The 27,492-nt window shown below is 48.7% G+C and overlaps 1 protein-coding gene across 1 annotated transcript in view; it reads left to right on the top strand.

The window, feature by feature from the left end:
- The window catches only part of FAM178B (family with sequence similarity 178 member B), a 100,357-nt gene that overhangs the window by 40,767 nt on the left and 32,098 nt on the right, over positions 1-27,492 (top strand). Inside the window, exons 9-12 of the mRNA XM_037055042.1 lie at positions 11,719-11,833; positions 18,877-18,970; positions 19,270-19,446; positions 19,687-19,784. Coding sequence (XP_036910937.1) covers positions 11,719-11,833; positions 18,877-18,970; positions 19,270-19,446; positions 19,687-19,784 — 484 coding nt within the window. The remainder of the gene's footprint in view (positions 1-11,718; positions 11,834-18,876; positions 18,971-19,269; positions 19,447-19,686; positions 19,785-27,492) is intronic.

The raw sequence follows: 27,492 nt of genomic DNA, 5'->3' as shown, positions 1-27,492 counted from the left end.
TCTAGTATTGTAGTCACTGGGGCTTGGGGACTGTCTTGGACAGGCCCCTGTTTTGTGCATAACTTTCTTTTCTGTTGTCGCTTGCTTTCATTCCCTCTCCTTCCTCCTCCTCTCCATTCCTTCCTTACTCCCTCCCAGATAATATTTATAAGGTTGCTTCTTGGAAAAAGAAAAAAAAACAAAAATGGCCATGTTCTCACTAGCCAAGTAACCATTGTTGTTATTTTTTAAAGTACTCTGTGTACCAAATGCAGGGAATTTAAATACTAGAAAAAGATGCAAAATGCAAAGTGAGTGCTCCCTCTCTACTTGCTCCCCATGGCCCTTGCTCTCCCCGATACTCACTGTTTACAGTCTTGTGGTTATTTCCAGAAGCAAAGTGAAAGTACAAGCCACATAATATATGTTTTTATACTTACAGATTCATTTACACCATATTTCTTTTGCTGCCTCAGCAGTAATCTGAAATTACCTCCCATGGAGAGTTACTCTTCTGGGAGTTTTCAGTCCTCTCCCTGGAGGTCGGGAGAGGTCAGAGCCCTCACAAGGCAGGTCAGGCAAGGTTTTCTAGGCCAGGAATCTCCAGACCTGGGGTCCTGGAGGTGGGATGAGCCTCCAGGGTTCAAAAAAGGAAACATTTATACATATATTTGCCTTTTAGCCCATCTTTAAAAAAAGTTTTGTTGAGGTTTAATTGACATATGTTAACCTGTACACATTTAAAGTGCACAGTTCATACACTTAACATATGTTTGTACTCATAAAACTGTCACCACAATCGTAGTAGTAAACATGCCCATCACCTCCAAAGTGTTCTTGTGGCCTTTGCAATTAATTCGTCTCTCCCTCCCCTTTTGTCTGTAGGGAACCGCTGATCTGCTTTCTATCACTACAGATCAGTTTGCACTTTCTAAAATTTTATATAAATGGAATCGGGCAGTGGGTGTTCTTTTTTTTTTTTGGTCTAGCTTCTGTAACTCAGCATAATTATTTGAAATTCGTCCATGTTGTTGTGTGTGTCCATAGTCTATTTCTTTGTGTGGTTGAGTAGCATTCTGGTGTGCAGATTGACCAGTTTGTCTCTCCAGTCACCTGCGCATAGACATTTTGGTTGTTTTCAGTTTGCAGCCCATTCAAATAAAGCTGCTGTGGACATTCTGACACAAGTCTTTGTGTGCACGTCTGCTTTCTTTCCCCCAGGGGTAAATATCTAAGAGTTGATAGGCTGGGCCAGGGGGTAAATGAATGTTTATGTTTTTTAAGACATTTACAAAATGTTTTCCAAAGTGCTCACACCATTTCCCACCAGCAGTGGAGGAGGGTTCCAGTCGCCCCACATCCTTTCCACCACTTGGCATAGTCAGTCTTCTTAACAGTGGGAGCTCACTGTCTTTCTAACTTGCATTTCCCTGACTCCTGATAATGTCTGCATCAGCATATTTGCCATCTGCACCTGTAACAGACATCTTTGGGTAAAGTGTCTGTTTAGTACTTTTGTCCATTTTCTTATTGGGTTGTTTTGTCTTTTTAAACTTTGACAGTTCTCATCTAGTTAGAATTCTTTGTCAGATACATATTTTTGAAGTATTCACTCCCAATCTGTGGCTTTCCTTTTCATTTTCATGATAGTGTCTTTTGGAGAACAAAATTTTGGTTTTTTAAAAAAATTTAATGAAGTACAATTTATTGATATTTTACAGTTTGTGAAACCAGATCACTGAGATTTTTTTTCCTGTTTTCTTCTACAATTTTTCTAATTTACAATTTTCATAACTAAATAAGTTTTGTAGCTTATAATAAGCCTTAAATTTAGGGCAGTGGTCCATTTCGAGTTAATTTTTGCTTATGATGTAAAGTAAGGTTAATTTACATACCGCTATCCAATTGGTCCAGCACCACTTGTCGAAAGATTATCCATCTACACCGACCGCCTTGGTTCCTTTATCAGAAATCAACTGATCATATACGTGTGGGCCTATTTTTGGATTCTATTCTGTTTCATTGATTATTATTCCCATTGTTTTGATTGCTGTAGCTTTATATGTGTGGAAATCAGGGAGTTTAAATTCTTCACCTTTCTTTTTCTTTTTCAAAGTTTCTTGGCTCTCTGGGTCCTTTGCTTTTTCATACAAATTTTAGAATTAACTTGTCATTTTCTACAAAAAAATCCTTCTGGAGTTTTTATTTGAATTGCACTGAGCATATAGATCAATTTGACATCTTAGCGATGTTAAGTCTTCCAATCCATGAACACAGATGTCTTTGCATTTACTTAGATCTTCTTTAGTTTCTTTCAACAATTCAGTGTACAAGTCATACATTTCTTTTGTTAAATTTACTCCTAAGTATTTTATTGTTTTAGATGCTCATAAATGGAATTTTTTACATTTTATTTTTGGATTGATCCTTGCCAGTGTACTAATATACAGTTGATTTCTATATATTGACTTTATATGCTATGACCTCAATAAACTCCTACTTTGCTGAGAATTTTTATCAGGAACAGACATTAGATTTTGAGATGATTATATGATTTTTCTTATTTAGTTTTTCAGTGCAGTAAATTACACTGATTGATTTTTAATGTTTATTCTTTTATCATGCCTTCTGGAATAAATTGTACTTGGTCAGGATGTATTAACTTTTTATGTGTTGTTAGATTCAATTTGCGAAGCTTTTGTTAAGAACCCTTACATTTATGTTCATGAAGGACATTAATTTGTTGTTTTCTCCTTCTGGTGTTAGCATCAGGGTAATGCTGACTTCTTAGAATGTGTTGAGAAGTATACCCCTTTTCAATTTTCTGAAAGAGTTTGTGTAGAACTATTATTATTTATTCTTTAAATGTTTAGTCAAAGTAGCCAGTGAGGCCATGTAGGCTTTAAGTTTTCTTTGTGGGAAGATTTTTAACTACAAATCTGATTTTTAACATAGCTATGTGGCTATTTACATTATCTCCATCTAATTTGTGTCTGTCTCATCCAAGCTGTCAAGTTAATCGGTGTAGACTTTTCCTGATACCCACTCATTGCCCTTTTAATGTCTGCTGGACCAGTGAGGGTCCTTTTCCCACTCCAATACTGGACTTTCTCTTTCCCTCTTTTTTTTTCTGATCAGTCAAGTTATAGGTCTACCAACTTTATTGGGCAGGACCCTCAGCTTTGGGTTTAATTGATTTTCCTTGTAGTTTTTCTGCTTTCTTCTTCTATCTTTACTATGTCATTTCTTCTGCTTGTTTTAGGTTTGATTTGCTCTTTCCCCCTCCCCCAGTTTTTTTTAAGGTGGAAACTCAGCTCATAGTAACTCATCTTTTTCAAATTTTCTAACTTATATAATGGACATATCATGTTAGCTTCATGGTACATTTACATAGCTTATAAACGCATACTTGTTGGAGATATAAATTAAAAATTGTTTTTTGTTATTTTCACCCAAGGACATTTTGTCATTGCTTAGAGAGAGAGAAAGAGAGACATCAGTGTGAGAGACACCAGTTAGTTTGCCTCTTGTATATACCCCAACCAGAACCTGCAACCTAGGTGTGTGCCCTGACTGGTAATCGAACCTACAACCTTTTGGTTTATGAGACGATGCTCCAACTAACTGATCCACACCAGCCAAGGCAAATAAGATGTTTTAATGACAGACATGCTCATCAGAAAGTAGGGAGACTACCAAAAGCATTCTTTGATTGGAACTCTAGGGTGAGTCATTGGAAATTTTGAGCAGAGGTGTATCTTAGGAACATGGGGTGCAAGTCTGGTGACAGAGCGTTGGATGGGGTGGATGGAGCAGAGACAGAATGTGGACAGCTCCCCCTTGGGAAAAACTCCACAGCAGCATGGGACAGCATCACACCGCAGGTGGAGTCGATGGTCAGACTAGCAGAGTCGTCACCTAAGCAGCCAGCACCAACCTCTCAGGACTGTTCTCTGAGCCAGCAGTAATGACAGATGTACAGCACCTGGTGCATAGCGGACACTCAAAACACAATAGCCGTTTCAAACAAATGTATTTTTTCATGAATCAGGGCTCATTAGATAAACCAAAGGAACTGAGTAAGTAGCACCAGTGTCCTGAGTACTGTATGTCTCTTTTCTTTATTTTTATAGTTCTGCTTTTGCCATTTCTATTCCAGATTGTGGGATTTGACTTTTCTTTTTATTTTCCCAGATGACTTTAAAGCAGTCAGAAATCCTTTTGTCTACACACCCAGTGGACACTTTCTGTCCTTCACTGTCTTGTTAGGAGTTGCCCGCACTTCCCCTGATCTGCCTCACGGTGCGCAGGACAGCCCCCCACTGGCATGGCAGGAAGCACTCCAGTCAGAGCCTCCTGGAGCCTCCCAGAGCGGACAGCTGCCCCTGGGGCTCCATAAGGCCTTGTTAGTGGGTCACGTCTCCAGTGGCAGTGACAGTAGCAGTGAACATGTGGGTACCCTTCACTCACTACCTTCACAGGGCGGGCACTGCTAGCCCCAGCCCAGAAAGGCGGCTGGGACCCAGGTCTGCCACCAGCTATGCTCTTCACCCCCACGCTGGTGCTATGAGAAGGTTGTGTAGGCCCAGACCGGCAGGAAAACGCTGGGAGGACCAGCCAAGAGGTCCCATCGCCCCGCTTTTTGGGGGTTGTCATTGGCTAGGCACAACCCCTTGAAAATCTCCAGTTGCAATGCAATAATAACAGTAATTCAATTTCATAATTGATCCTAATTTTTAAAATATCAGTTGTGATGATAAAAGTAGTTTTATTGAAAATAATAACTAACATTTCTAGAGAGGTGTGCCAGGCACTAAACCCAGGACTTTGCCTGTCTCATTTAATCACCACAACAATCCAAGTAGGCAATACTCTTTTCCCACTTTACAGATAATCAGGGTGGGAAAGCCTGAGTTGCAGACTCTTTGGGTGACACAGTCTCCTGTGTGCCTGACCAGACCCTAGTCCAGCTCACGTTTTCATATTCGCTCTTGGTCTCTGTGCCCCAGGCTTGCCAGCCTTCTTTTCTTCCCATCTTCTTCCTCCCATCGTCCCCCGCCTGGCTGCACACCTCCCCCCAGCAGCTCCCTGCTTTTGCCTTCTCAACTCCATTTCCACCACTGGCTCACCTCCGGGCACTCTGCTCCGTACCCCATGTCTAGTCCCCCTCCCTTACTCTAGCCCTCCTTTTCTACTCTGTGACTCTGGTCAGAGTTAATGGGAATTCTTGGTTCACGGTGTCTCTAGCATTAGGCTGTGAGCTCCAGAGCACAGGGGCCACATCTTTGCTTGTTTTCATTTAGCCTTCTTTGGAGTTCCTGGCAGCTATAGGAGCCGGGTACACAGTAGGACTCAAGCAGTACTTGTGGAAGGAGAGGATGAGTCTTGGAAAACATGTGCATTGCCCACGGCAGACATCAGCATCTTGTCCCACCAGCTTCTCTGACCCCGATGGGTCAGTTGGCTGTGGAGCTGTGTATGCCAGCCAAGCCCAGGACATGCAGTCTGGTCCTCTGAGGTCAGGACACAGGGTCCTCTGGCCCCATGGGGGGAGGCATGAACACTCTACTCCAGCCCAGCCAGCATCTGGAAGTTTTGCCTCCTGACTCTCACTTTGTCCTACCCCCCATGCAGCCAGGTGGTATGGCACTGCTCTCGAACGTGGCCAAGGTACAGCTGGGTTAACCTTGTAACATGTTGAAAAAGTACCTGACCAGGATTTATTAAAGCTCCAGGTGATTCTCCTATGCAGTCAGGATAAGAAGGAGCTGGGTTAGGGGAACTCTGGCCAAGTGCAGAAACCTCTTGGTGGAATGGAGAGGAGCCGTGCAATGATAATTATCCCACCTCTTTAGCTCAAGACTCTGCCCACCTTGTAAAAAGTGGCAGAAACTACTATAACTGACTTGAACGTGTCGGTGTTCAGAGAATGGCAGTGTCCCTGCTGTGCTTGGCCTCTAACCACCACAGTGTTTGGCCATTGCTGAGTTTCACAAGGCGTGGAGGCCTGTCCTTGAGGTGAGTCTGCAGTGCAGCCCAGCCATGGGCATTCTGCAACCTCCCAGCTGATTCCAGTAAACAGCAGGGGCTGAATGCCTCTGGGCCACTGGGCAAGGCCAAGGGCTGGGTGTGTGCGAGGAGCTGGGCTGCCTTCCCTCATTCCTCCCCACCCTACCTCACCTGTTTCCACCACTGGAGCATGTGAGGATGGCCCATGTGCTGCTTTGGAGCAAGGGCCACACTTTCCTTAGCTCTGCATTCCTGAACTTGGCTGCATATTAGAACTACTGGGGAATTTTCAAAAATTTCAAAGCCCAAACCACACCCCAGACTAATGAACCACAGACACTGGGGTGGGACACAGGTGGCAGCCATTTCTCCCAAAGCTGCTCCCAAAGTGATTTCAAAATGTGCAGACGAGCCTGAGACTCTCTACTGTGTTCTCAGCAGTGTCCTTGGTCCAGAGTGGAGTGCACACCGGTCTCCACACGCTGCTGCCCCTCAGATGCGGGCCTGCTGCCGTGCCACTCGGCGTGCCAGCCCTGTGTCCTCTCATCTCTTTTCTCTCCTTTCCTTTTCTTGTCTTTCCTTTTCTCTCCTTTTCTTTTCTCCTCTTTTTTTTCTCTTTCCCTCCCTCCCTAGCTTCCTTCCCTCCTCTTGTGTTTCTAAAGAATTCTTTGTTGTTGTTGTCATACTTTAGAGCAATTTTAGTTTTTCGGAAAAATTGATAGAAAAGTACAGAGAGCCCCCCCGACACACACACATACACACAGTTTCTCCTGTTAGTAACATCTCACATTAGTGTGGTGTCTCTATGATGATTAATGAGCCATTTGTGATGAAACATTATTCACTAGAGATTGTTGTTTAAATTGGGACTCGCTCTTTGTGTTGTATATTCTGTGTGCTTTAATAAATGTATGATACTGTTCCACCACTGGGGTCTCCTACAGAGCAGCCTCACTGCACTAACCCCCCGTGCCCCACCCATCCACCCCTCCCTGCCGTGCCCTGGCCTCTGCAGCCAACAGGCCCTCACTATCTGCATAGTTTGCCTTCTCCAGACGTCATATGGTTGGAACAGTACAGTAAGTACGTGGCCTTTTCAGAGGCCCTTTCACTTAGCAATGTGCACTGGAAATTTCCCATGTCTGAGATCTTATTTCTTTGTACTGATCAATAATTCTCCATTGTCAAGATCAGCCAGTGTGTTTGTCTGTCACCTACTGAAGGACATCTTGGTTTCCTCTAAGTTTTGACGGTTAATGAATAAAGTTGCTATACACATCTGTGTGCCGCTTTTTATGTGGGCATGCATTTTCAGCTCCTTTGGGGAAGTACCAAGGAGTGCAGCTGCTGGATCCTATGGTGATCCTGTGTGTAGTTTTGTGAGGAACTGCCAGACTGCATTTGAAAGTGGCTGTACCATTTTGCATTCCGCCAGCAGTGAGTGAAAATCTGGTTGCTTCATGTCCTGCCAGTATTTCAATGTCTTCTGTTGAATTTTATTCACAGATTAGGAATATTCCAAAGTCTCAGGTTCGGAAATCCAAAGTGAGAGAGAACCTCATGAGCCGTGCACTCAGGAAAAGTCCCCTGAGCACACCACTGGGAAGCTCTCTAGTTGAGTTCAAATTTATCTTAAGTCTTACTTTCTAAACTTTGGCTGGTGATCTGCTAGTGCCTTCCTGCGTCGCACCTAGAGGGCTCCCCATCCTTAATAACAACCTAAGCATGCATGGCAAAGTGGCAAAGTGAGGAAGTGGTTGTCTGGGGTTCAGATGTAATAGCTGGGCCTCTTGCAGCCATTCTAGACTGTGAGGTGACCTTGAGAAGGAGTGGCACATGCCAAGACTGACAAAACAGAAGGTGGGCACCCGGGATCCCACAGATCAGTCAGGTCCCTGTACCAGCATGGTCCACCCACCTCTGGACTTCTTTTTTATCAAAGAGAATTAAAATCTAACTTACTTAAGCCCAGGTGGGTTTTTTGTTTTGTTTTTGGTCTTTTTGTTATTTGCAGCTGGACCTAAATCTATCTGAGACCAGTGGTTCAGTGGTTTGGCACAATGGGAGTCTGCCCTGCACACGAGTGCCTGGAGTGCTTGACTGTGTCAGGTGACACCAGGTAGTAGTGTGAGTTACTGAGGGCAGAAAAGAGGAGAGGTGGCCTGGGGACGGCATCACTTACTCTGAACACACCCTCACTCCCATGAATAAACAGACCGGGCTGACACAGGCACTGTGTGACATGTGGCTGGGAGTGTGTGCAGGATGTGTGTGTGGTGGGTGGATGTATGGGCGCACCTGGGGGTGGGTGCGGGCCGGGTTACACAGGCAGGCAGAGGGATTGTAGGGCACCAAAGGGAGAGCCTTGTCTCAGGAGGAGTGGGGATCAAAGGGAAATTGGAGAGGCCCACAGGTGGGTTGCACAGCGGGCAAGAAACAAAAAGAAGCTTCCAAAAAAAGGTGGGTAGAACAGGTCTGCAGAAGGAGCCAGTGGGGGTAAGAGACCAGGAACAGAGAGTAGGTCAGGGCTTATCCAAGTCCCACTAGATGCCAGCTCTGCTGGGAGAGGCCCTATCACTGCAGCTGTGCCAGTGAAATGTGTACACTTGTAAAATATGGACTGGATAGGATTTCGCCTTTTCCACCACATAACAGATCCCTTTGGTAATGTCACCCCTCCCCACACGACCAGCAGTCTACAAGGCAGCCAGTCCCCGACCCTTGGCCTTGTACCCGCCCTAGCACCCTGGGCTTCTTGCTGGGTCTGGAGGGGGGAACTGTGTTCTGGCCTCAGATCCCTGCAGGCTCTTCCTTCTGTCTGTGACGCTGCTCCCTGTCACCCTGGCCACCTTTCTTCTGTGCCATTTTAGCACCCAGCATCATTTGTGTATTTACTTGTCACATGCACTGTCTGACTCCCCACCAGTTCATCAGCTCCATGAGACCAGAATATCGTTCTCTCTCTCTCTCTCTCTCTCTTTCTCTATCTCTCGTGCATCGCTAGGCCCCTAGCATCTAGAATAGCAACTGGTGTTCACTTACCATTTGTTGAGTGGATAAAAACTTTAATTGTCTAAGGCTAAATCAGTGATATTCAAACAAGTTTAAATTTAAGTAGGAAAGTGCTGAAGGAAGTTCAGTAGTTAGAGCTGGGAGGATGAGACAATAGGTATCTAAACCTTCTCTCAAGGTGGAAGGCCCCACACTCTCGTGAGGCCGGGCTCTGTCTGATGGATTGGTAGCTCCGCTGCCTTTAGAAACAGCCCCTCCCACTCCCCACTGATGCAGCGGAGCCCCACCCCAGGACTTTCTTGGGATGTGTGTGTTTTTCCCATTTAGTCCGTAACAGTGCCAGGAGAAAGTGGTGTTATGTGAACTAACAGCTTCTCCCGAGGCACAGATGGAAAAGTCACTCTTACTTGAGGCCTGATTCTTTTCTTCTCCTGCCTGCCTTTGGAGCACTGGTTCCATCCCAGGAGAGCCACCAAAGGGACGCTTCCAGACCCTCAGCCTCTAACCAGACCCCAGCTGTGTGGGCTGTCAGCGCGGGCAGCAAAGGCAGCACAGGCCAGCCAGTCCCCTGGGGACTCACCTCAGATGACTGCTGTGGGCGTGAAGCATCTGAGGGAGACGGAGCTGGCTGCTCCGTGCCTGAGTGAACGTCTGTGTCAGCTCTCCAGAAAACCCTCACTCGGGAAACACAGCGCTCAGGAAAAGCTGAGCGTGTGGCCTACTTATGGGTGCAGCATTAATTACGGGCTCTTGGTGCCTGTCATCACTTAGCCAACTTCTGGGGCTGTAAGGAGGACTGATTTATCCCAAGACAATGCAGGCCCTTTCTCTGAAACTACTTCGGACACATCAGCCTGGGTTAAGCTGCACTGTGGAGTAGCTACTGGGCCAGAGTAGGAACAGAGGACAGTGCAGGCTCCAGGCTTGAGACTGGTGGGGCCAGAGCTGTCAGGGGTTTAGCACAGCAGAAGCACCTGTGTGGGCCCTGGGGTCTGACACCACTGGCAGGATGTTCCGGCCCAGCTGGGCCGCCCAGAGCCTCACCCTGGCTTGATTCTCTTTCCATACTTATCTTCCCCTCCCTGAAAAGTTCATGGGCCGCCCACACATGCGTGCTCATACGTGCACCGTCCCCAAGGGCTCTGGTAAACAGCTCTCTCTCTCCCGTGGAGCTGCATTGTGTTTTGCAGACTTCATTCTTCCAGCTCATTTGTGAAACATACAAGGGGTATCATTACTGTTCTCTTGTTAAGTTGCCCGAGAGGAAAAAAAAACAAACAAGGAAAGTTTTTCCTCCTCCAAGAATCTAATTACTTGTTGGGTGAGCCCTGACCCATATACATTTCCAAAGAGAGAGACACTCAATGCCACTGAAGCAGTGTCCTTGGATGGGACTCAAAGACCCTCTGCCTGCCACTCCACCGGCTGCTGGCTCTGTAGCCAGCCTGGACCAGGGCCAAAACTTTGCAGTGCGTTTCAGCTACCTGATTACTTGCCTTGGTCTCTGGGCATGCCTGTCTTTGTCAGTTCTGTCTCTGTGCAAGGCGCGCACTCTCTTTCCTGCTCCGGTGCCATGTTTCTTGCCTTCCTCTCTTGCCTCCGAGCAGGCTCTGCCCTTTTCACCTGCTTGGGTTTTTGCATGAACACATTCTCATATTCTACCTGGTTCCTCCCCCTCCTGGACTATGGCGGTCCCTGAGATCAAGGTCTCTACTGAGTCACCTTTATATTCTTAGCACCTGGCATGATCCCAGCACACGTGGGGTGCCAGGAGGTGGGCCTTAGGCGAGAGCATTCGCCATCCGACGACCAAGCCTTGCGCACACCCTGCTCACGCACCAGCCCAGCTCCCAGGCTCTTGATCCAACACCACATTCCTTGTCAAATTCTGCGTTTGTGTTCTGACACTGCCAGCATGTTTTGTGACTTGTTTTCCATGTCTCTCTTAGCCATGCGTTACTGTCAGGTTTATTCAGGGTTCTCTCCCTTCCTTCCTTCTGTCCTTCCACTTCCTCCACTGTGTCTCTGATTGGATGTGGAGGTGTCATACGCAGAGAGGGCATCGTAGCAGTTCGCCTTTAGGAAATATGCCCAGCCACACAGTTTTTATTTTTCTGTTTTCCTTTTCTGAAAATGTCCTTCAGTAGTCCGACAAGGACCCTGAGTGTTTAAGGTTTTCCCCTTTATCGACGTGGTCGAATTCTCACTCGTGTTTTGTAAACTGTCAAGAGAGGACGATGCTCACAGCCTGAGCTTGCTGAGAAGACACCAGTAGGGGTGGTGGGCCCGGGAGACCTGGATGTCACAGCAAGGACAGTGGTCCTCTGTGATGGGGAGCCTGGAGCATCAAGACGCGTGTCTTCCGAGTCTTGGCGTTTTTAGGCCTCTGGCCCAGGGCTCACCATCCAGCTCAGTGCTGCGCAGCTCAGTGCCCTGATGGCTGTCTGACAGAGGTGGTCAGGGCGCTGTCACCCTGGGGCCCTTGCACATCAAGGCGGCTACAGGTTGAAGGTCACGGAATTGAAGTCCAGGTTCCCAAAGCTCCAATGAGTGTGTGAAAACCACTGAGTGCTTTATTTCTCCAGATGATACCTGTGGCAGACAATGCAGAAACAGGTCCCCTTCAGCCAGGGTTGTCTCTCCCAGCCCCTCCCGTGGGAGTGGTGCACGCTGCCTTCCTCTGCCCGCTCTAACCCTTGCCTTCCTTTGGCCTGACAGATGGAGATGTGCGCATGTGGTGCCCCTCGCTGCGAGAGGTCATAGAGGTATTTCACAGTCTGGGTGCCCACAGCCCTGCTTTGTACCCACTGGGGCCATCTCAGCACAGGGAGAGGTGAGTACCTTCCCTTCCCCACACTCTCTCTCATGTATTCACTGGGCACTGGCCTCTGCTCAGGCCCGCAAAGTGTGTACGTTCAATAGGGGCAGGTTTTTCCATGCCATTTACCTCAGTACAGATGTTAAAAAACAAAACAAAATATCACCCCCTCAAAAGAAAGATTCTTCTAAAAATATATTCATGCTGGGAAATATTAATTTAAAGTATTTCCTATTCTGCAACTGGCCATTCATTGCACGAAGCTATCTATTTAATTATTTCTGAAATGATCCTTAGCTCAGTGAGCTATTATAGGTTAGAAAAAGAAAGATATCCTCTGATTTTTAGATAAAATTATGTACATTTTTCTTTTTTCTCAGGTTAACAAAATGTCTATTGTTTTTTCCATTACTATTTGTCCCCCTTATGCCACCCTTCCCTCCCCACCCCAAAGTCACCACACTTTGTCCATGTCCGTGAGTCCTGTTTCCTTTTTGCTCAATCCCTCCACCCTGTAACTCCCCACAGAGCTATCAGCCTGCTCTCTCTGAGTCTGTCTATTTTGCTTGTTAGTTCAGTTTGTTCATATGAGGGAGATCATATGGTATTTGTCTTTCCCTGACTGGCTTATTTCACTTAGCATGATGTCCTCTAGCTCTATCCATGCTGTCAAAAAGGGTAAATTGTCCCATAGTTGATTTATCTACTCATCTACTGATGGACACCTGGGCTGCTTCCAGACCTTGGTGATTTTAAACAGTGCTGCAGTGAACATAGGGGTGTTTACGTTCTTTCACATTAGTGTTTCAGGTGTCTTCAGATAAATTCCCAGAAGTGGTCATAAGGCAGATCCATTAAAAAGCTCAAATAAACAATCTAACTTTACACTTAAAGGGATTTGAAAAAGAACAACAAACAAAGCCTAAAATGAATAGGAGGAAGGAAATAATAAAGATCAGGACAGAAATACATGAAATAGAGTCTTTAAAAAAATGATACAAATGATCACTGAATCTAAGGGCTGGTTCTTTGAAAAGATAAATATGATTGACAAATCTTTAACTAGACTCAACCAGAAAAAGAGAGGACCCAAGTAAATAAAATCAGAAATGAAAGAGGAGAAATAACAACTGACACTAAAGAAATACAAAGGATTGTAAAGAAATATTATGCACAATTACATGCCAACAAACTGGACAGCCTGAACAAAATGAATAAATCCCTAGAAACCTACAATCTTCCAAAACTACATGAGGAAGAATCAGAGAATCTGAATAGACAGAATACACCTAGCGAAATGGAAGTAATATAATCAAAAATCAACTCCCAACAAAGAAATACCCTGAACCAGATGGCTTCACAGGTGAATTTTATCAAACGTTCTGGGAAGAACTAACACCTCTCCTTCTAAAACTATTTCATAAAATTCAAGAGGAGGGAAGGCTCCCAAGTTCACTTTATAAGACCAGCATTACCCAAATTCCAAAACCAGATAAAGACACTACAAAAAAAGAAAAGTATAGGCCAGCATCACTGATGAGCATAGATGGTAAAATCCTCAACAAAATATTAGCAAACCCAACACAGCCATACATGAAAAAGAGCATACACCATGATCAAGTAGCATTTATTCCAGGAATGCAAGGTTGGTACAATGTTCACAAATCAGTAATGGAATATACCACATAAACAAAAAGAGGGATAAAAACCACATGATTGCCCTGGCTAATGTGGTTCAATGGACTGAGTGCTGGCCTGTGAACAAAAAGTGTCTTGGGTTCAATTCCCAGTCAGGGCACATGCCTGGGTTGCAGGCCAGGTCCTCAGTGTGGGGTGCACCAGAGGAAACCACACATCGATGTTTCTTCCCCTCTCTTCCCTCGTCCCTTCCCCTCTCTGAAAATAAATAAGTAAAATATTTTTTAAATTCCACGTGATCAGATCCATAGATGCGGGAAAAGCATTTGATAAAATCCAGCATCCCATTTATGATTAAAAAAAAACTCTCAGCAAAGTGAAAATAGAGGGAACATACCTAAACACTTTTCTGAAGTAAGGAAAAGTCACTAAACTTGCTGTAGCCTGCATGGTGAAGCCCAGAGTCTGAGGGAATCACAGAACAACCCCACATGAGTGCCTGAGGATCTTAAGTGTGTGAACTACCCGGCTCCCAGACCTAGGGGCACAGAAAAACCAGGCATGATGCGTCTTACTGCTTTGGCTGACATCTCTTTCTGCCTCCTCCTGACTCAGAGCCCTTGCTGCCCCGCCTCTTTGAAGATTAGTCCCAATCTTTTCAGTCCATCTCCGGGCCTCTTATCTGGCTCACACCTAATACCTCATGGCCACAGTTGTACTTGTGACTTCCACAATGCTTGATATTATTTTGTGGGTGTGCCCTTTGTGCCCTGGGCTGGGTGGGTACAGCGATGCTAATTTGCATAAGCATGGATCCTGCCTTCCAGGAACAAAGCTGTACAATAACACGCCCATAACAACTGTTGGGTGGGTGGTGACTGGGTCTGGACTGTAAACGCCTCGCACATGGTTAGCTTGTTCCACAAGTCACAGCGCATTTAAACTCTTTCTTGAGAGTTCTTTCAGAAGTTGGTTTGAGATACAATGGAGCATTTAGAACCCTGAGCGGGTTGTTTTATGGGAGCCCCTCAGCCCTTGCCCATCCTGCAGACGGCCCCTCATCCCAGAAGGTGCCCAGCCCCCTTCCTTTGCTGTAGTAAGCAGATGTTCACCTGCAGGGAAGGTCCAAGCTTTCTAAAGAACCTGCTCCACGACTGTGTTTAGTAATTGTCTGCCAAACCAAACCACACTGGCTGTGCTATAAATACGAACGTGCTCCAGCCCTCCCCACCCCTCAATCTCCAAATCTGGTGTAATAAACCACTTTCCCCTTCCCGAACACGGAGCTGCAGTCACACCACCATCTAGAATGAGTCAGGAAAGAATTATACTCAGAAAACAAATTCATGTCGGAAGTGGGGTGGGTGCTGTGGGGTTCAGAAGAGCCACTTCTAACTGTTCTGATGAGCACTTGGTGTCCACTTGGCAAGTGGGAGGTGGCTCTGGAGACTTATAACCGCTCAATTCGCAAAGCACTCTGCAAAGAGCCACTTCTCTCTCTCCTCCCTTCTCTATGGCTTCCTGCCACTTTTGCTTCAGGACAAATCCACCTTGTTTGGAGGCCGAGGTAGGCAGGCAGGTCGGCACTGCAATTGGGGCCGTTTAAATGTGCCATCTCAAATACCTGGCAACACAAACCCCAGCATGTAGACTTCCAGCTTTACCAGGGGCCGTTAGCCCTGTGAAGAAGGCAAGCAGAGCCACATTGGCCTCAGGCCAGGCCGAGAGTACCACCAGAGCTACTTGGTGACAGCTTTGCCCCTTTCCTTGGGCCCCACACCTTGGGCTTGCTGTTGACACCATTTTCTAAGAGGATTTAGAACTGGCCCCAAAGAGCGGCAATGGCTACAGGGGTGATTCCCCTGTCACAACACCCTAAGAGCAGGGTGGGACCACCTGCCAAACCACTAGTCTTGGGGAGGTTTTCCTGCCTGGACACACTCCTTTAAAGAAGCAACCAGGCCCTGGACACCCTCCTCAGGTGTGTTTCCTGGCTGGCTGGCTGCTGTAATGGGGAATCTCTGAGAGTCAAGGGGTGGGAGGAGGATGCCTCCAGGGCATTTAGGGACCAGCTTCCAGCCTCTCCTCCATGGAGGATGTGACAACTCTCCTGGACCCATGGGCCACAAGAACAAGTGCATGGCAGGCTGCCTGCTCCCCACCGCCCTCCTCATCTTGTTCCTGACCAGGCTCCCAGGGAGCTTGTCCCATGCCAGCTGGGTCCATGTCAGGCACATCCCCTCTCTGTCAACTTCCAGGGATGTCCCATCTAGAGGTCCCATGGAAGAACAGGTGGATGTCCTGCAGGGCCCCCGCAGAACTTTGAAATGGCCAAGGCTGGAAACAAGGGCCGAGTCGCCTCTGTACCTGGGCCCTTGACTTGGCTGACATTCCAGTTGCTATAAGAACTTCAGTTTCCCACCATCTGTTCTTTTAATCTCAGATTTCCTTAAAGCCCATCACCATCTTATGAGAGCTCCAAGACTTCCTTTCAGAAAGACACAGCTCTTCCGCAGTGGACACGTGCAGACGGTCTGATGTCCACCTGTTGCAAAAGGAGTAGCCCTCTGCCAGGGATGAGGCTGGGATGGAGAAGTCAGGAGGCTGTTGGGGGTGGGGGTAACAGAAGAGGAGGGACCAGAATATGGACACTGAACGAGAGCTCCAGCATCCTCAGAGGAGGTTGTGCCCCATGGCTACTCAGTCTCCCCTGGGAAGAGAGGGGAAGCCCTCAGACAGCTATGGCTCGTCCTCCATGGCCACTTCTGATTACAAAGCCCAGCTGAAGAGCTCTGGTCAGGCACACAGGACTGGCCTCAAAAGACCAGGAAGTGTGCTGTGGTTGCCCAGTGATGGAAGCCTTCTTCAACTTAGTCTTCTGAAGGGTTAAATTGATGCAGTGCCCAAGCAGGTAAATAAATGACAATCCACTGAAAGGTCATGCTGTTGGTAATTGGCTCCCTTGGGACAGTATAATCCTATCCAGGTAAAGTTTGCCTTCCCTTCCCTTTCCATTAGCTTAGCATTGATTCCTTCCTCAGCTGCCATAGAGCAGAGCTGACAGGGCTGGCTTGGCCGGGCATTGCAGAGCTCAGGGAGAGGGCACCCTGCTCTGCTGGCAGCCTGCATGTGGGGCTCAACGGTGGGGCCTTCAGAGCAGCACTTGGCCACTTGGTCGTTGGGTTACAGTGGTGGCAGTGCCCACACACTTCCTCACTCTCCTGCTGAGAATGTCAGAGCGCCACAGATAGTAACTACTATTTTTTCTTCAGCTCTTGGGAAAAACACATGTGGAAACTGAGTGACACACTCTCTTAAGTCAGTGAGTGTAAACCGGTGTTGTTGTGACCCAAACTCCAGCTCCTGGATGCTGTTCACAGGGCTGTGAGCCCTGACCTGGCCAGCCAGGAACAGGGACCGAGGGGCATCACAGTTGAAGCTGTTTTGCTCATGGAGAGTCATATCGACTCGCTCTTAACCTGCTGGATGTAGGAGGGGAATGAGGTTGTTAGGTTGCAAATTCCTGTGCTCCATGGCCTCCTGGTGTGAGCAGTGGTGGAGGCCTGGGGGTCAGCTGATGCTGCACCCCAGAACCACAGTCACAACTACGTGATTCAGTCAAGTGGGTCCCAAAAGGGGGTGGGGGTGGAGGAACACGCTCTTGTCTGCTGCTCCCCAGGAGAGGTGGCACAGGAAATAAATGCTGGCTGGCTGGCACACACTCCAGGAGGCAGTCCCCTCTCTCCAGGGGGCGGGGGGGTGCTGGCATTCCCTCCCAAAGAAGAGAGGGCTCTGTCTCAGAGCTGGAAGAAGACACCCACAGCTCCCAGGTGCTCCAGCCCAACTCCCTCAGGCAGCAGCCAACCGTCTGAAAGCCCACTGCTCCCAGCAGAGGCGTGAAGCCCACTCTGTGATGCCCCACCCTTTGGGAAATCCGAAAGCACCGGCCCCGTGCTTGCCTATCCCATGCATTCTCACAGGCTGCGACAGCCACCACTTCCATCGTACTGACACAGTCTGCACGTGCCCACATACAAATGCCAGCCTTGCCCACTCCCCTGGCCTAATAAATGCGAAGATCTGGAAGAACAGCAGAACCCAGTCCTAGCCCACCGCCCCCAACTTTGGTTTGTTGGCATCTACTTGCTGAGGGCCAAGACGGGGATCTCTCCTTCCTTCCCTCGAAGAAGCAGCACGTGCCGGGTCAGGAAGAGCAGGAGCCTTTCCCTGCAGTGTGCGGAGCGGCAGCGGCTGCTGTTGTCAGCGTGTTGTCTCATCAGCATCTCCATTCACTGACAGCCCACTGCCAGCTCGACCCCAGGGTAGTTAACCAGAGTGGAAAGTGGGTGAGACACAACGGGAGCCTTGTCAAAACTCACTTCGCTTACTTGCAGTCGACAACATACTTTTGGGCACAGAGAGAATCATTGATCCAGCGAGCACGTGCCTGGGAAACTTGTGCCAAGGACAGTGTGGCCCTGCCCGCTGAAGCATCATGCCACCCCAAGTGTGACTCCAGGCTTTAAAGATGTTCTTTTTGCTTTGGGAGGTTTTTGTTTGTTTGTTTTCGTTTTTTTAAATATGGCCCTGGCCTCTAACTTCATCTAGGCTCAACCGGATCTGCTCTGTCACTCGGGGAATAGTGTCCCCTCTGGACTTACCAATAGTAGGTGGTGTGTTAGTGCGACACCTTTGGAGGGATTCCAGGGATCGTTTTTGCTCTGATTTTCACCTAACTTACTGGTTTTGGAAGCTATAGCATCACGTACGTTTCAGAGCAAGCAGGCACTACACCTGGGTGGATGAACTCTTTTGAGGAAGACTCTTTGTGGGCAATGGAGTACGATTCTCTGGTTTCCAAGTCCCAGAAAACCGCAGCAGGAGGACTGACCAAAATGGTAGCTGTCAAGCTGGCCTGTATGGCCAAGAGCGATCAGATGTGGTGGGATGTCACTTCCAAGGTTAGGTGTGAAAGGCCATGGCTTCTGTCCCAGGCATTCTCACGTGCTTTAGCGGATGCAGGCAGCCATGTCAAGGAGCCTATGGAGAGGTAGGGAGCTGAGGCCACCGACCCGTGTGTGTGAGCTTGGGAGCAACTGCCCCTGCCAAGCCTGAGACCACAGCAGCCCTGTTCTCCAATATCTTGGAGAATATCCAGTGGTTCCCAGCTGGAACCACTGGGCTGAGTTGTTCCTGGGTTTCCATCCTCAGAAACTACGTGAGATATTAAGTGTCTTTAAGCCTGTACATTTGGCAGTGATTTGTTACACAGCAGTGCAGACCAGCGCACACAGGATCCAGGCCAAGTGAATCGTCCCTGGGCCCCAAGTTCTTGAGCAAGTACAGTTCCCTCTCTGCCTCAGTTCTCCCCTGATGTCCATTCCTCCAGTTTCTTTCCCTTTGTTTCCATCTTGCCTTAGAGTACTTAAAAGGGAGGCTAGCCTGAGCCAGGGTGAGCAGCAGGGCACCCCCCAGGAGACCGCCTTGGATGTCAGCCTGAGCTATGTCTATAAGGTGAGTCAAACAGCTGTCTCCACTCCCAATCCGCACCTATTCAACAGGTTAGTTCAGAGAGTCCCATCAAGCACCACTGCAGGCACCGGATGGGTGGCCAGCACTGATGCCGTGGCACGCTCACACTCCCCAGGCCATCACCTGCCACCTGAGGACCCCACGGGGCCTGGCCTCTGGCCTTGCCACTTGTTGATCTCCGCTCTCACCCAGCGTGGCCAAGGGGCTCACGATGCCACCCCTTCTGCCCGCCCCGTCTCCCAGGAAGGCCACACTGCCCTAGTGCTCTCTCTGCTCTCCAGTTCCTGACACTGTGTGCCCTAGTGCAGCCAGCGGCCACCACTGATGAGAACCTCGTGGACCTAATTGAGCTGCTGTGCAGAGCTGGCCTGGATGTACGGCTGCGCCTGCTGCCCCAGACGGACCTCCAGCAGCTCCTGCTCCTGCTCCTCGAGAACATCCAGGAATGGCCGGGGAAGGTACAGCCCCTGGGCCCAGCCCCAGCCCAGCCTTCTCTGTACAGTCCCAAGCTTTCCTTAGCACACCCTAGATGGGAATGGCACTGCTCCAAGACCATGAAGCCACTGAAATGCTAGGGATCATCCCTCTTGTCCTGGCCTCCATGAACAGCACTCCTCCCCTCCGGAAGGGGGCTGGTGGAGAGCTCAGGGTGGAAGGTGATCCCTCCCCAACTCACCCTGGCGCTGGTGTCCCCACAGCTCCGGCAGCTGTGCTGTGCCCTGAGCTTGGTGTCGGATCACCACCACAACCTGCTGGCGCTTGTGCAGTTCTTCCTGGATGTGACCTCCCGGAGCAGGTGGGTGCTCCTGCACCTCTGCCCCTTCCCTCTGACAGTCATCCCACCTGTGACAGCTGGGGCGTGGGCATCCAGAACCATCCCCATCAGTCCCAACAGACCTTCCAGGCCTTCCTCAACAATCTCTAAAACCCAGGAGAAAGAACTAAAAATACAACTCACTAATGAGTTCATTACAAATGAAAAAAGCCTGATTTTCTTTCCATGGTTTTATTAGCAAAACAATTGTCTTGTACAATTAGCTTGTGCCGGCAGGGGTCCCGCCCTCTTTTTTGCTGCTCCTTCCCCAGTCTTTGGTGTGGGTTCCCTCTTGTCATTCAGACCTCAGCTGCATTACACCCCCTGATCATCCCCCTGCCCCCACCTCTCCTTCCACACTCTTAGTTTGTCACTCTGTTTTATTTTCTACACAGTGCTGATCTCTGCCCAAAATGATCTTACTGTTTGTTTCCTGGTTTATGGCTGCCTCTCCTCCATATTACTTACTTCCAGGAGAGCAGGTCCCTTATCTGGGTCACTGTCATATCACCCCCATCTAGAACAGTGCCTGGCACACTGTTGACCAAGGTGAACAAACTCAGCCCATGGGGAGGAGATAAGACGCATCAGCAAGACCTGGCCTCTGTCTCTCCTCTCCTCCTTGCCTCTTCCCCTTTAGGCCACAGGCTCAGGGGATTTGTTGCCCTTCCCTGAGCAGACGGACCACTCGCCAGCTCCTCTCCTCTCAACTCCTGGCTCTCCATGTGCAGCTCCTCCCACCTAAAGTGATACCCCTTCTCACCCTTCTGATCAGACATGCCCTGGAGCCCCCCTCAGGAAGACCCCCAGCCTTCACAGGCACCACCACTGGGGCCAGCTCCCTGTAGCTCCTTTCCCAGGATGGCTGCTGGGAGCAGCTTGGAGTTTTATTCAGTCTCATGTCCTCAGGGCCCAGCCAGGTTTGATCACCCTGAGACCAAGTCCAGTCCTGAGATGGGCTCTCAGTCTCTCTCTTATGAATCTGGGTGAAGGAGAGGAGGCCTCTCTCCAGTCCTGAAGGGGAAGTGTTTGCTCTTATTTGGAAGAGTTGGGCTACACAACTATACATGTGTATGTGCATGTGCACACATACAATGAACTGCATTCTTTTCTTTTTTAAAAAAAATTGTATTCATTTATGTTTAGAGAGGTGAAGGGATGGAGAAAGAAAAGGAGAGAAACATCAATGTCTGGTTGCCTCTTGCACACCACCAACTGGGGACCTGGCCCGCAACCCAGGCTGAGAATCAAACCTGTGACCCTTTGGTTCACAGGCTGGCACTCAATCCACCGAGCCACACCTGCCGGGGCTGCATTCTTTCCCATAGCTGCACAGTGTCCCCGTGTATGTGCAGTCAGACCCCTCACTCTGGGTATCCGTCCAGTGAGTATCCGTGTGAACCAGCTTTATACATTCATGCAGATATCTCCACAGGATGAATTTCTTGAGATGAAATTGCAGTCCTAAAGTATGCATGTTTAAATTTGGCCTCCAAAAATAGCAGTGCCAATTATTAATACCAACAAACAGACGTGAAAACACCTGTTTCTCCACATTGTTATTAATACTGTGAGTCCTCAGTTTTGTTTTTAAGTGGTGGTGAATCTGTTAAGTGAAAAACACCATTCTTTGGTTCTAATTTTTATTTCCCTGATTCTCAATTTCCCTGCAGTGAAATTGAGAATCTTCTCATATGTTTATTGGCCTTTTGTGCCTTTTATTGTAAATTATCTTTGCTATTTCTTGCTCATTTTTCTATCTTGTCATTCATCTTATTATATTGATTTACATATTGCTTATCATATATGTTTTATACACACTGTACTTTCTCCTAAGGCTGTAAATTGTCCTTGTTAAACCTTTGTGTATGATTATCTTTCAGTGAACTGAATTTTTTTGACATTTTAAAAAAGATTTTATTTATTCATTTTTAGAGAAGGGAAGGGAGAAAGAAAGGGAAAGAAACATCGATGTGAGAGAGAAACATGGATTGGTTGCCTCTCTCTCACACACGTCCCAACCAGGTAGCAGGCGAGGCATGTGCCCTGGCTGGGAATCGAACCAGTGACCTTTTGCTTTGCAGGACAATTCTCAACCAAGTGAGCCACATAGATCAGGGCTTTCCTTCTTCTCTTTACTTTCTTTCTTTCCCTTTTTTTACTTTTTAAAGAAACTTTTTATTTTAGTGTAGATTTAGATTTATAGAAAAGTTTGTTGGGTAGCACAGACAGCTGATTATGATAGAATCTTTCTATCTTGAATAGGAAGGCTTTCTGAACCGTAAAACCTAAGACCCGTAAAAATACTGAGTTTTATATCTCTCAGTACTGACACCATTCTGTCTCTCTTGGCTCTTAGTCCCATCCGGACTCTGTGTTTTATAACTATGGGACAGGGATCTAATTTGCATTTGCCTGCCCCCAAAGAGCCGGTGCACCAACACCAATTTTTTGGTCTCACCTTCATCACGTCCTAAATGTATGGCATCATTCATCTGTTAGCAGCATGAAGCTTTGATTCCAGGAATCAGTGGCTGTTACAGGGTCTCTGTGTAGCTCTGTGCCCTTGGTTAGTGCCCCTTAAATGCCAAGAGGGAATAAAGTGACCAGCCTTACCTTGCTTTCAGACAGACACGTCAACCAGGCGACACTTTCTGCCAAGAGCTTCTCCAGGAAAGAGGTTCACCATCTGGACGGGTGTTACTTATTCATTTACGTAGATACTTTATTGTGTTTCTTTCTCTCAGCACATAAAACATGTAAATAGAACAGAGTTCAAAAGGCACCAGGGAGTATGTGTTGACAATATGCCCGTGTACCCCCTGCCCTTGTTGTCACGCCGACGTATGTGTCAGCAGTCATTCCAGATTGGATCAGCAGCAGCTTCTCATGCTTTTTTCAAGCACACTGTACTCACTGGCTTTTAGCTGTCCTCCCAACTCTGCTCCCTACGGTGGCGATTTTGGAGAGCTTGCCGGTGGCTTTGTTCTGCCCTCGCTGGTGGCCATGCCACTGGACCCAGTTTCCAGACCGGCCCCAGGAAGGAACACGTGTTGTGGCAATGTGACAATGAGCTGTCACATTCTTAGCCTACCAACTGGCTAAGCACAGAACAAGAAGTCCCACCAATGTTGACATGGCACAGGCCTCTCCCCACCTACCTTGTTGACCAAGACTTCAAGGGATGTGCCATAGATTGAAGGCAAAGTTAAGCTTAACCCTGGAAAATGAAACTAAATACATTGAAAACCACCTGCAGGGGAGGCCCTTGGAGGAAAGTCTGTCTGGGCACCATGGCCCCTCCAGGGCAGGGCAGCTGCCCAGCTTCTGTCCAGGCCCAGCACAAGTCCCTAGCAGACCTCTGCACCCACTCCCAGGAGCCCTGTGGGGAAGAAGACGGGATGAGGGCCTCTTTTGCTCCCCTAAAAGCAGACGGACTTTCCCAGGCTCCCTACATCACCACCTTGAATGTTTCCACGTGCTGATTCTGGGGCCCCTCAGGGTAGAGAGGGCAGTGCCGCCAGCTGCCTGGCTGGACAGAATTGCAGACCCGGCTGCCTAAAACACCACAAAACCGGCCCTGACCATCACAGAGCTCTCGCCCCGTGTCAGCACGTTGTAGAAACATGCCCACCCCACCTTGTTCATGGTGCGCACTCCCTGCCTTTGCCCTGGAGGGCAACTTGGCTGAATAGAGCAAGTGACTTCAGTATGTGCAAACCCTTTGACAAGCAGTTTGACCTGGGGGACTAGCAATGATACACTGACAATGGTGCTTAGCACAGTGGTGTTTATAAGAGTGAATAACTGGAAACAACTTCAGTGCCCCACCATAAATTAAATTGTGCTCATACTCCAGAATATTTTAGAGCGCTTAAAAACGGCATCATGGAAGAAAGGGAAAGTTAACAAAACGGTGCTAAATGAGAAAAGGCTACGGGTCCATATGCAAAGTGTAATCCCAGTTTTGTTGGGAGTGGGGGGTAGTCTTTGCAGTTTGAGGTTAATATTGGTGACATCTGTCTTCTCTGGGCTCCTCTCTCTTTTCCAAATACCCTATTGGCCTCCCTGCCTCTGTTCTTATATCCACAGCCTGTTGTCACCACTCAGTCAGAGTCACTTTTACTTAATGATTTTTCCAAGTTTTGCTGTAGAATATTTTGAACACATACAGAAGACGAGAGAATAGTGTGACGGGCTCCACGCGCACATGTTCCACCGTGTTCCAACAGCCGTCACTGTGGTCACGGTGACCCCTTCCCCCTCCCTGCTCACCCCGCCTCTCCTGCCCCAGGTCAGTGGGGAACAGACCCAGACACGCCTGCCTCCCACACTGGGGGGAGGCTCGCCCTCTCACATCACTGTGGTCTCTGCCCTCATGCCGCCTCCTCAAAGATCCTGGCCCGCTGATCCTTTCCAAATTAGCTCCCTCTGGGCTCCCAGAACCTTACTTTTCTTTGTTTTTCTTCCTGACTTTTTATCAAAAATCACATGTTGGCTGCATTTACTTATGTGTAATCTGCCTGCCCCGTTAGGATGCGGGCTCCCTGCAGGGGTGTCCTCAGAGCCTGGAACACTGACCAGGATATTCTGAGTGTTCTCTGAATATTGGATGAATAAATAAGTGCCAAATTTTGGCTCTCTTCCTATCTGTGATGGAGATACATTCAGGTTTTGGCTTTTCTCTTTTCTTTCTTTCTGTTTTTTTTTTTTAAGGGAAAGGAGAGAGCTGTTCCCAGACATCGGGCATCCTTCCTGTGCTGGGGAAAATTCCTCACTGTGCCTTTCTGTAGAAGCAAGAGCCAGGCATTCCTTTGTCACCTCCTGAGAGCTAGAGCCAGCACCCCAATCTGATGCCCCTGGGGACGGAGCCCGGCAGGAGCCCTCCCCACTCTTCCTAGGCAGGGACCTGGCCTGCTCACTGCTCCCGTGTCCCTTGGCTCCTCACTGGTTTTCGAGCCCAGTTCTTCACCTTCCCATGGGTTCCAGAGCTGCCCAGCATCGTCTTAGCATAGTCCTTTCCTGTCTGAAGCAGCCCTATCGGACCAATGAGGGGAGCTGGCTCATAAAGCAGAAGGCAGGTGGCCCTGAAAGAGAGCAACCCCGAAGTCATCAAGTCTTTGTGCATTGGGCACAAAGGCAGTGACACTTCCAGGAGTGCCATAGCTTTCCCCAAGGCCACCTTGTTTCTTCCAGGCCCCACTTTCCTCCTGATTCCTCCCCATCTCAGGGTCCCCGCAGTCCTGGCCCTTCCAGAACCTTTCTTCCATGTCACCCCTTCTTATTCTCACACCTGTAGCTTTTATTCACCACTAGCTTTTCTGCTCTGAGAAGAATTGCACTTGTGAGCCCCCTACCTTAGAACACTTCAGTCCCCACCCCCATTCCCTCCCCCTCCTGCTGCATCTCCAAACTTCCCTCCCCCCACCCCACGCCACCTCCGTTTCCTCTAGCTTCTGTCTGTACCCTGGACACATGCTGGAGTCTTCAGAGCTCAGTGTTTTAGGGAGTTCTTACCTGAGGAGACAGACATCGAGAATGTTCTAGAAGGAGGCAGCCAAGCTCTAAAAAACCTTCAGTGTTTCAGAAGCATTCAAAATTGAGAGGAACAAGGAAGAGAGATGAAGTTCACGTCTAGGAGTCAAGGAGCCATGGCTGGACCTGGGAGATAGACAACAAAGGAAAAGCGGTCCTGATGAAGCCAGGAGTGTGAGGGGTAGTGGCCAACAAGGACCCCGCTCACTTTTATGAGTGAGTATGTGTAAGGATGTAGTGGGAGTGACTTAAGGAGCCGGAAGTGGAGAAGACACCCCTCATCTGGCACCAGCCACTCATCTCAGCTGCTCTGTTACCAGTGACCTAATGGCTGTTTCTCATGAACAAGCGTAGCATCCTCTTCGCTGACTTCACAGAACGTTTCTCCTGATCTGCCTCCCCTCTGTGCCTGTCCTCCATCTCCATCACTCATTGCCCTTCCTTCCTGTGCCTCAGGATTCTGTCCCAGGCCGCCTTCTCTGGGACACAGTCCCACTTCACAGGGCACAGTCTCGGGGCATCTTCTAGACAGGCACTGTGACTCTCTGCCCGCGCTGGCCCATGTGGTGCAGTCCACTGGGGCCCTCAGGCATCCCACCCCAGCTGCTGGAGAGGTGCTGCCTTGCCAGCCCACTCCAGGAGCTCCCTCTGCGAAGACCGTCACCTCCCCCAAGGTCCAGCCCTTTCCTTGGGAGCAGCCCCGCGAGGGGGGTACAGTGGCCTCACTTAGAGATGTCTCTGAAGGGCCTCACTACCCCAGAGCTCCTTGCAGAGCCAGCTTGGCTGTGACTGCACCGCAGCCTGGCTTTCTTCTTGGCCTGGACCTGCTTCCTTCACTCCGCATAGGGGTCATCCCAAGAGCACCTGTCTCCTCCTCTCATCCCATAAATTCCCTACATGATCCTCTCCATTTTAGGACCCACTTCCCGGGGAACTCGACCTGAGACTCCCATCTCATCCACATCATGGCTTCAACCCTGGCTACACCCTGGGCACCCCAAGGCAACACCTGTGGGCAGACTTTTCTGCTCAGCACCAGATCTGTGTGGGCAGGTATTTCTAGCTGAGCACGTGTGAAGCAGAAGTCACCACCTTCCAAGGAGGGTGACCCCTCTGTTGTCCATGGCCCCTTGGTGGCTTTAGCACCTGCCCACTGCCTGAAGCCTGGGAGTGTGTGGGCATCTTCTGTCCCATCAGGTTTCCCTTTCTCCCACATCACTCATCTCTCCTTGTCACCCTACTGTGGCTGCCGCAGTGCCAGCTCTTACTGCTGCGCCCGGGATTTCTGCTGGAGAATCTGAGCTGCCCCCTCCAGGCTCTCTCCCATCTAACCAACCCCCTCCACACACTGTCCAGCAGTGTGCCCTTCCTTCAAACAGTGTCTCTCCATGTCACTCCTGTGCTTAAAATCCTTCAGGTTTCTGTCCTCAGAATGAAGTGAAACAGCCCAGTCTCGTGCACAAGGGCCTCTGGGCCTCTTTCCCAATTCTACCTTCTCCCCTGTCCCCAATCCCATCCCTGACAGGCTCCCATGCTCCAGACATTCCCTAAATCTATGCAGCCACCAAAGCCATGAGGATTTGCCCCTGAGCTTCTTGGCATCTGTTCTCTCTTCTTAGGGAAGCTGCTTCTTCCCCTCTCCTCCTCCCCTCTGTCTGGTAAATGTTTCCTCACCCTCAAGCCTAGACTCAGAGCAAGGCATCTCCTCTTCTCAGAAACCACCTACCACAGATCTTGGTTGCTGGTGCCCTTTGCAGACCCCTTGAGCTGGAGCATCTTGAAGGAGGAGTGTGACTTTCCTTTCTGGTCAAAAAGCCTCTTGTGGACAATGTTAAGGAAACTGGGCTGAGTGATGTAAAACTAGGCTGGCTAATCATTAAAGGGTACCATTGGCCTCGGGAGTCTGACTGGGGGCAGGCCCTGTGGCCACGGGAATCCTGTGTTCACCAACAGTTTGACCAGGGCCAACCCAGCATCTTGGGATGAGGCCATTCATGGAACAATGGTCAGATTCACGCGTGATGTGAGGACAACTGACAGCAAATTGAAGATACCAGAAGATCTCGACAGACCATGGTGATGGACTGGGTAGAAAAGAGAAACCCAGCTGCACAATTAAGAACAAAATGTAGGAAATGGGATTTGACGGCAAGAT

This window comes from Sturnira hondurensis, unplaced genomic scaffold (genome assembly GCF_014824575.4).
Source record: "Sturnira hondurensis isolate 20B ecotype Veracruz unplaced genomic scaffold, ASM1482457v3 Scaffold0008480, whole genome shotgun sequence".
NCBI lineage: Eukaryota > Metazoa > Chordata > Mammalia > Chiroptera > Phyllostomidae > Sturnira > Sturnira hondurensis.
The sequence above is the reverse complement of the archived record's forward strand: the minus strand, read 5'-3'. Positions and strand labels throughout refer to the sequence as shown.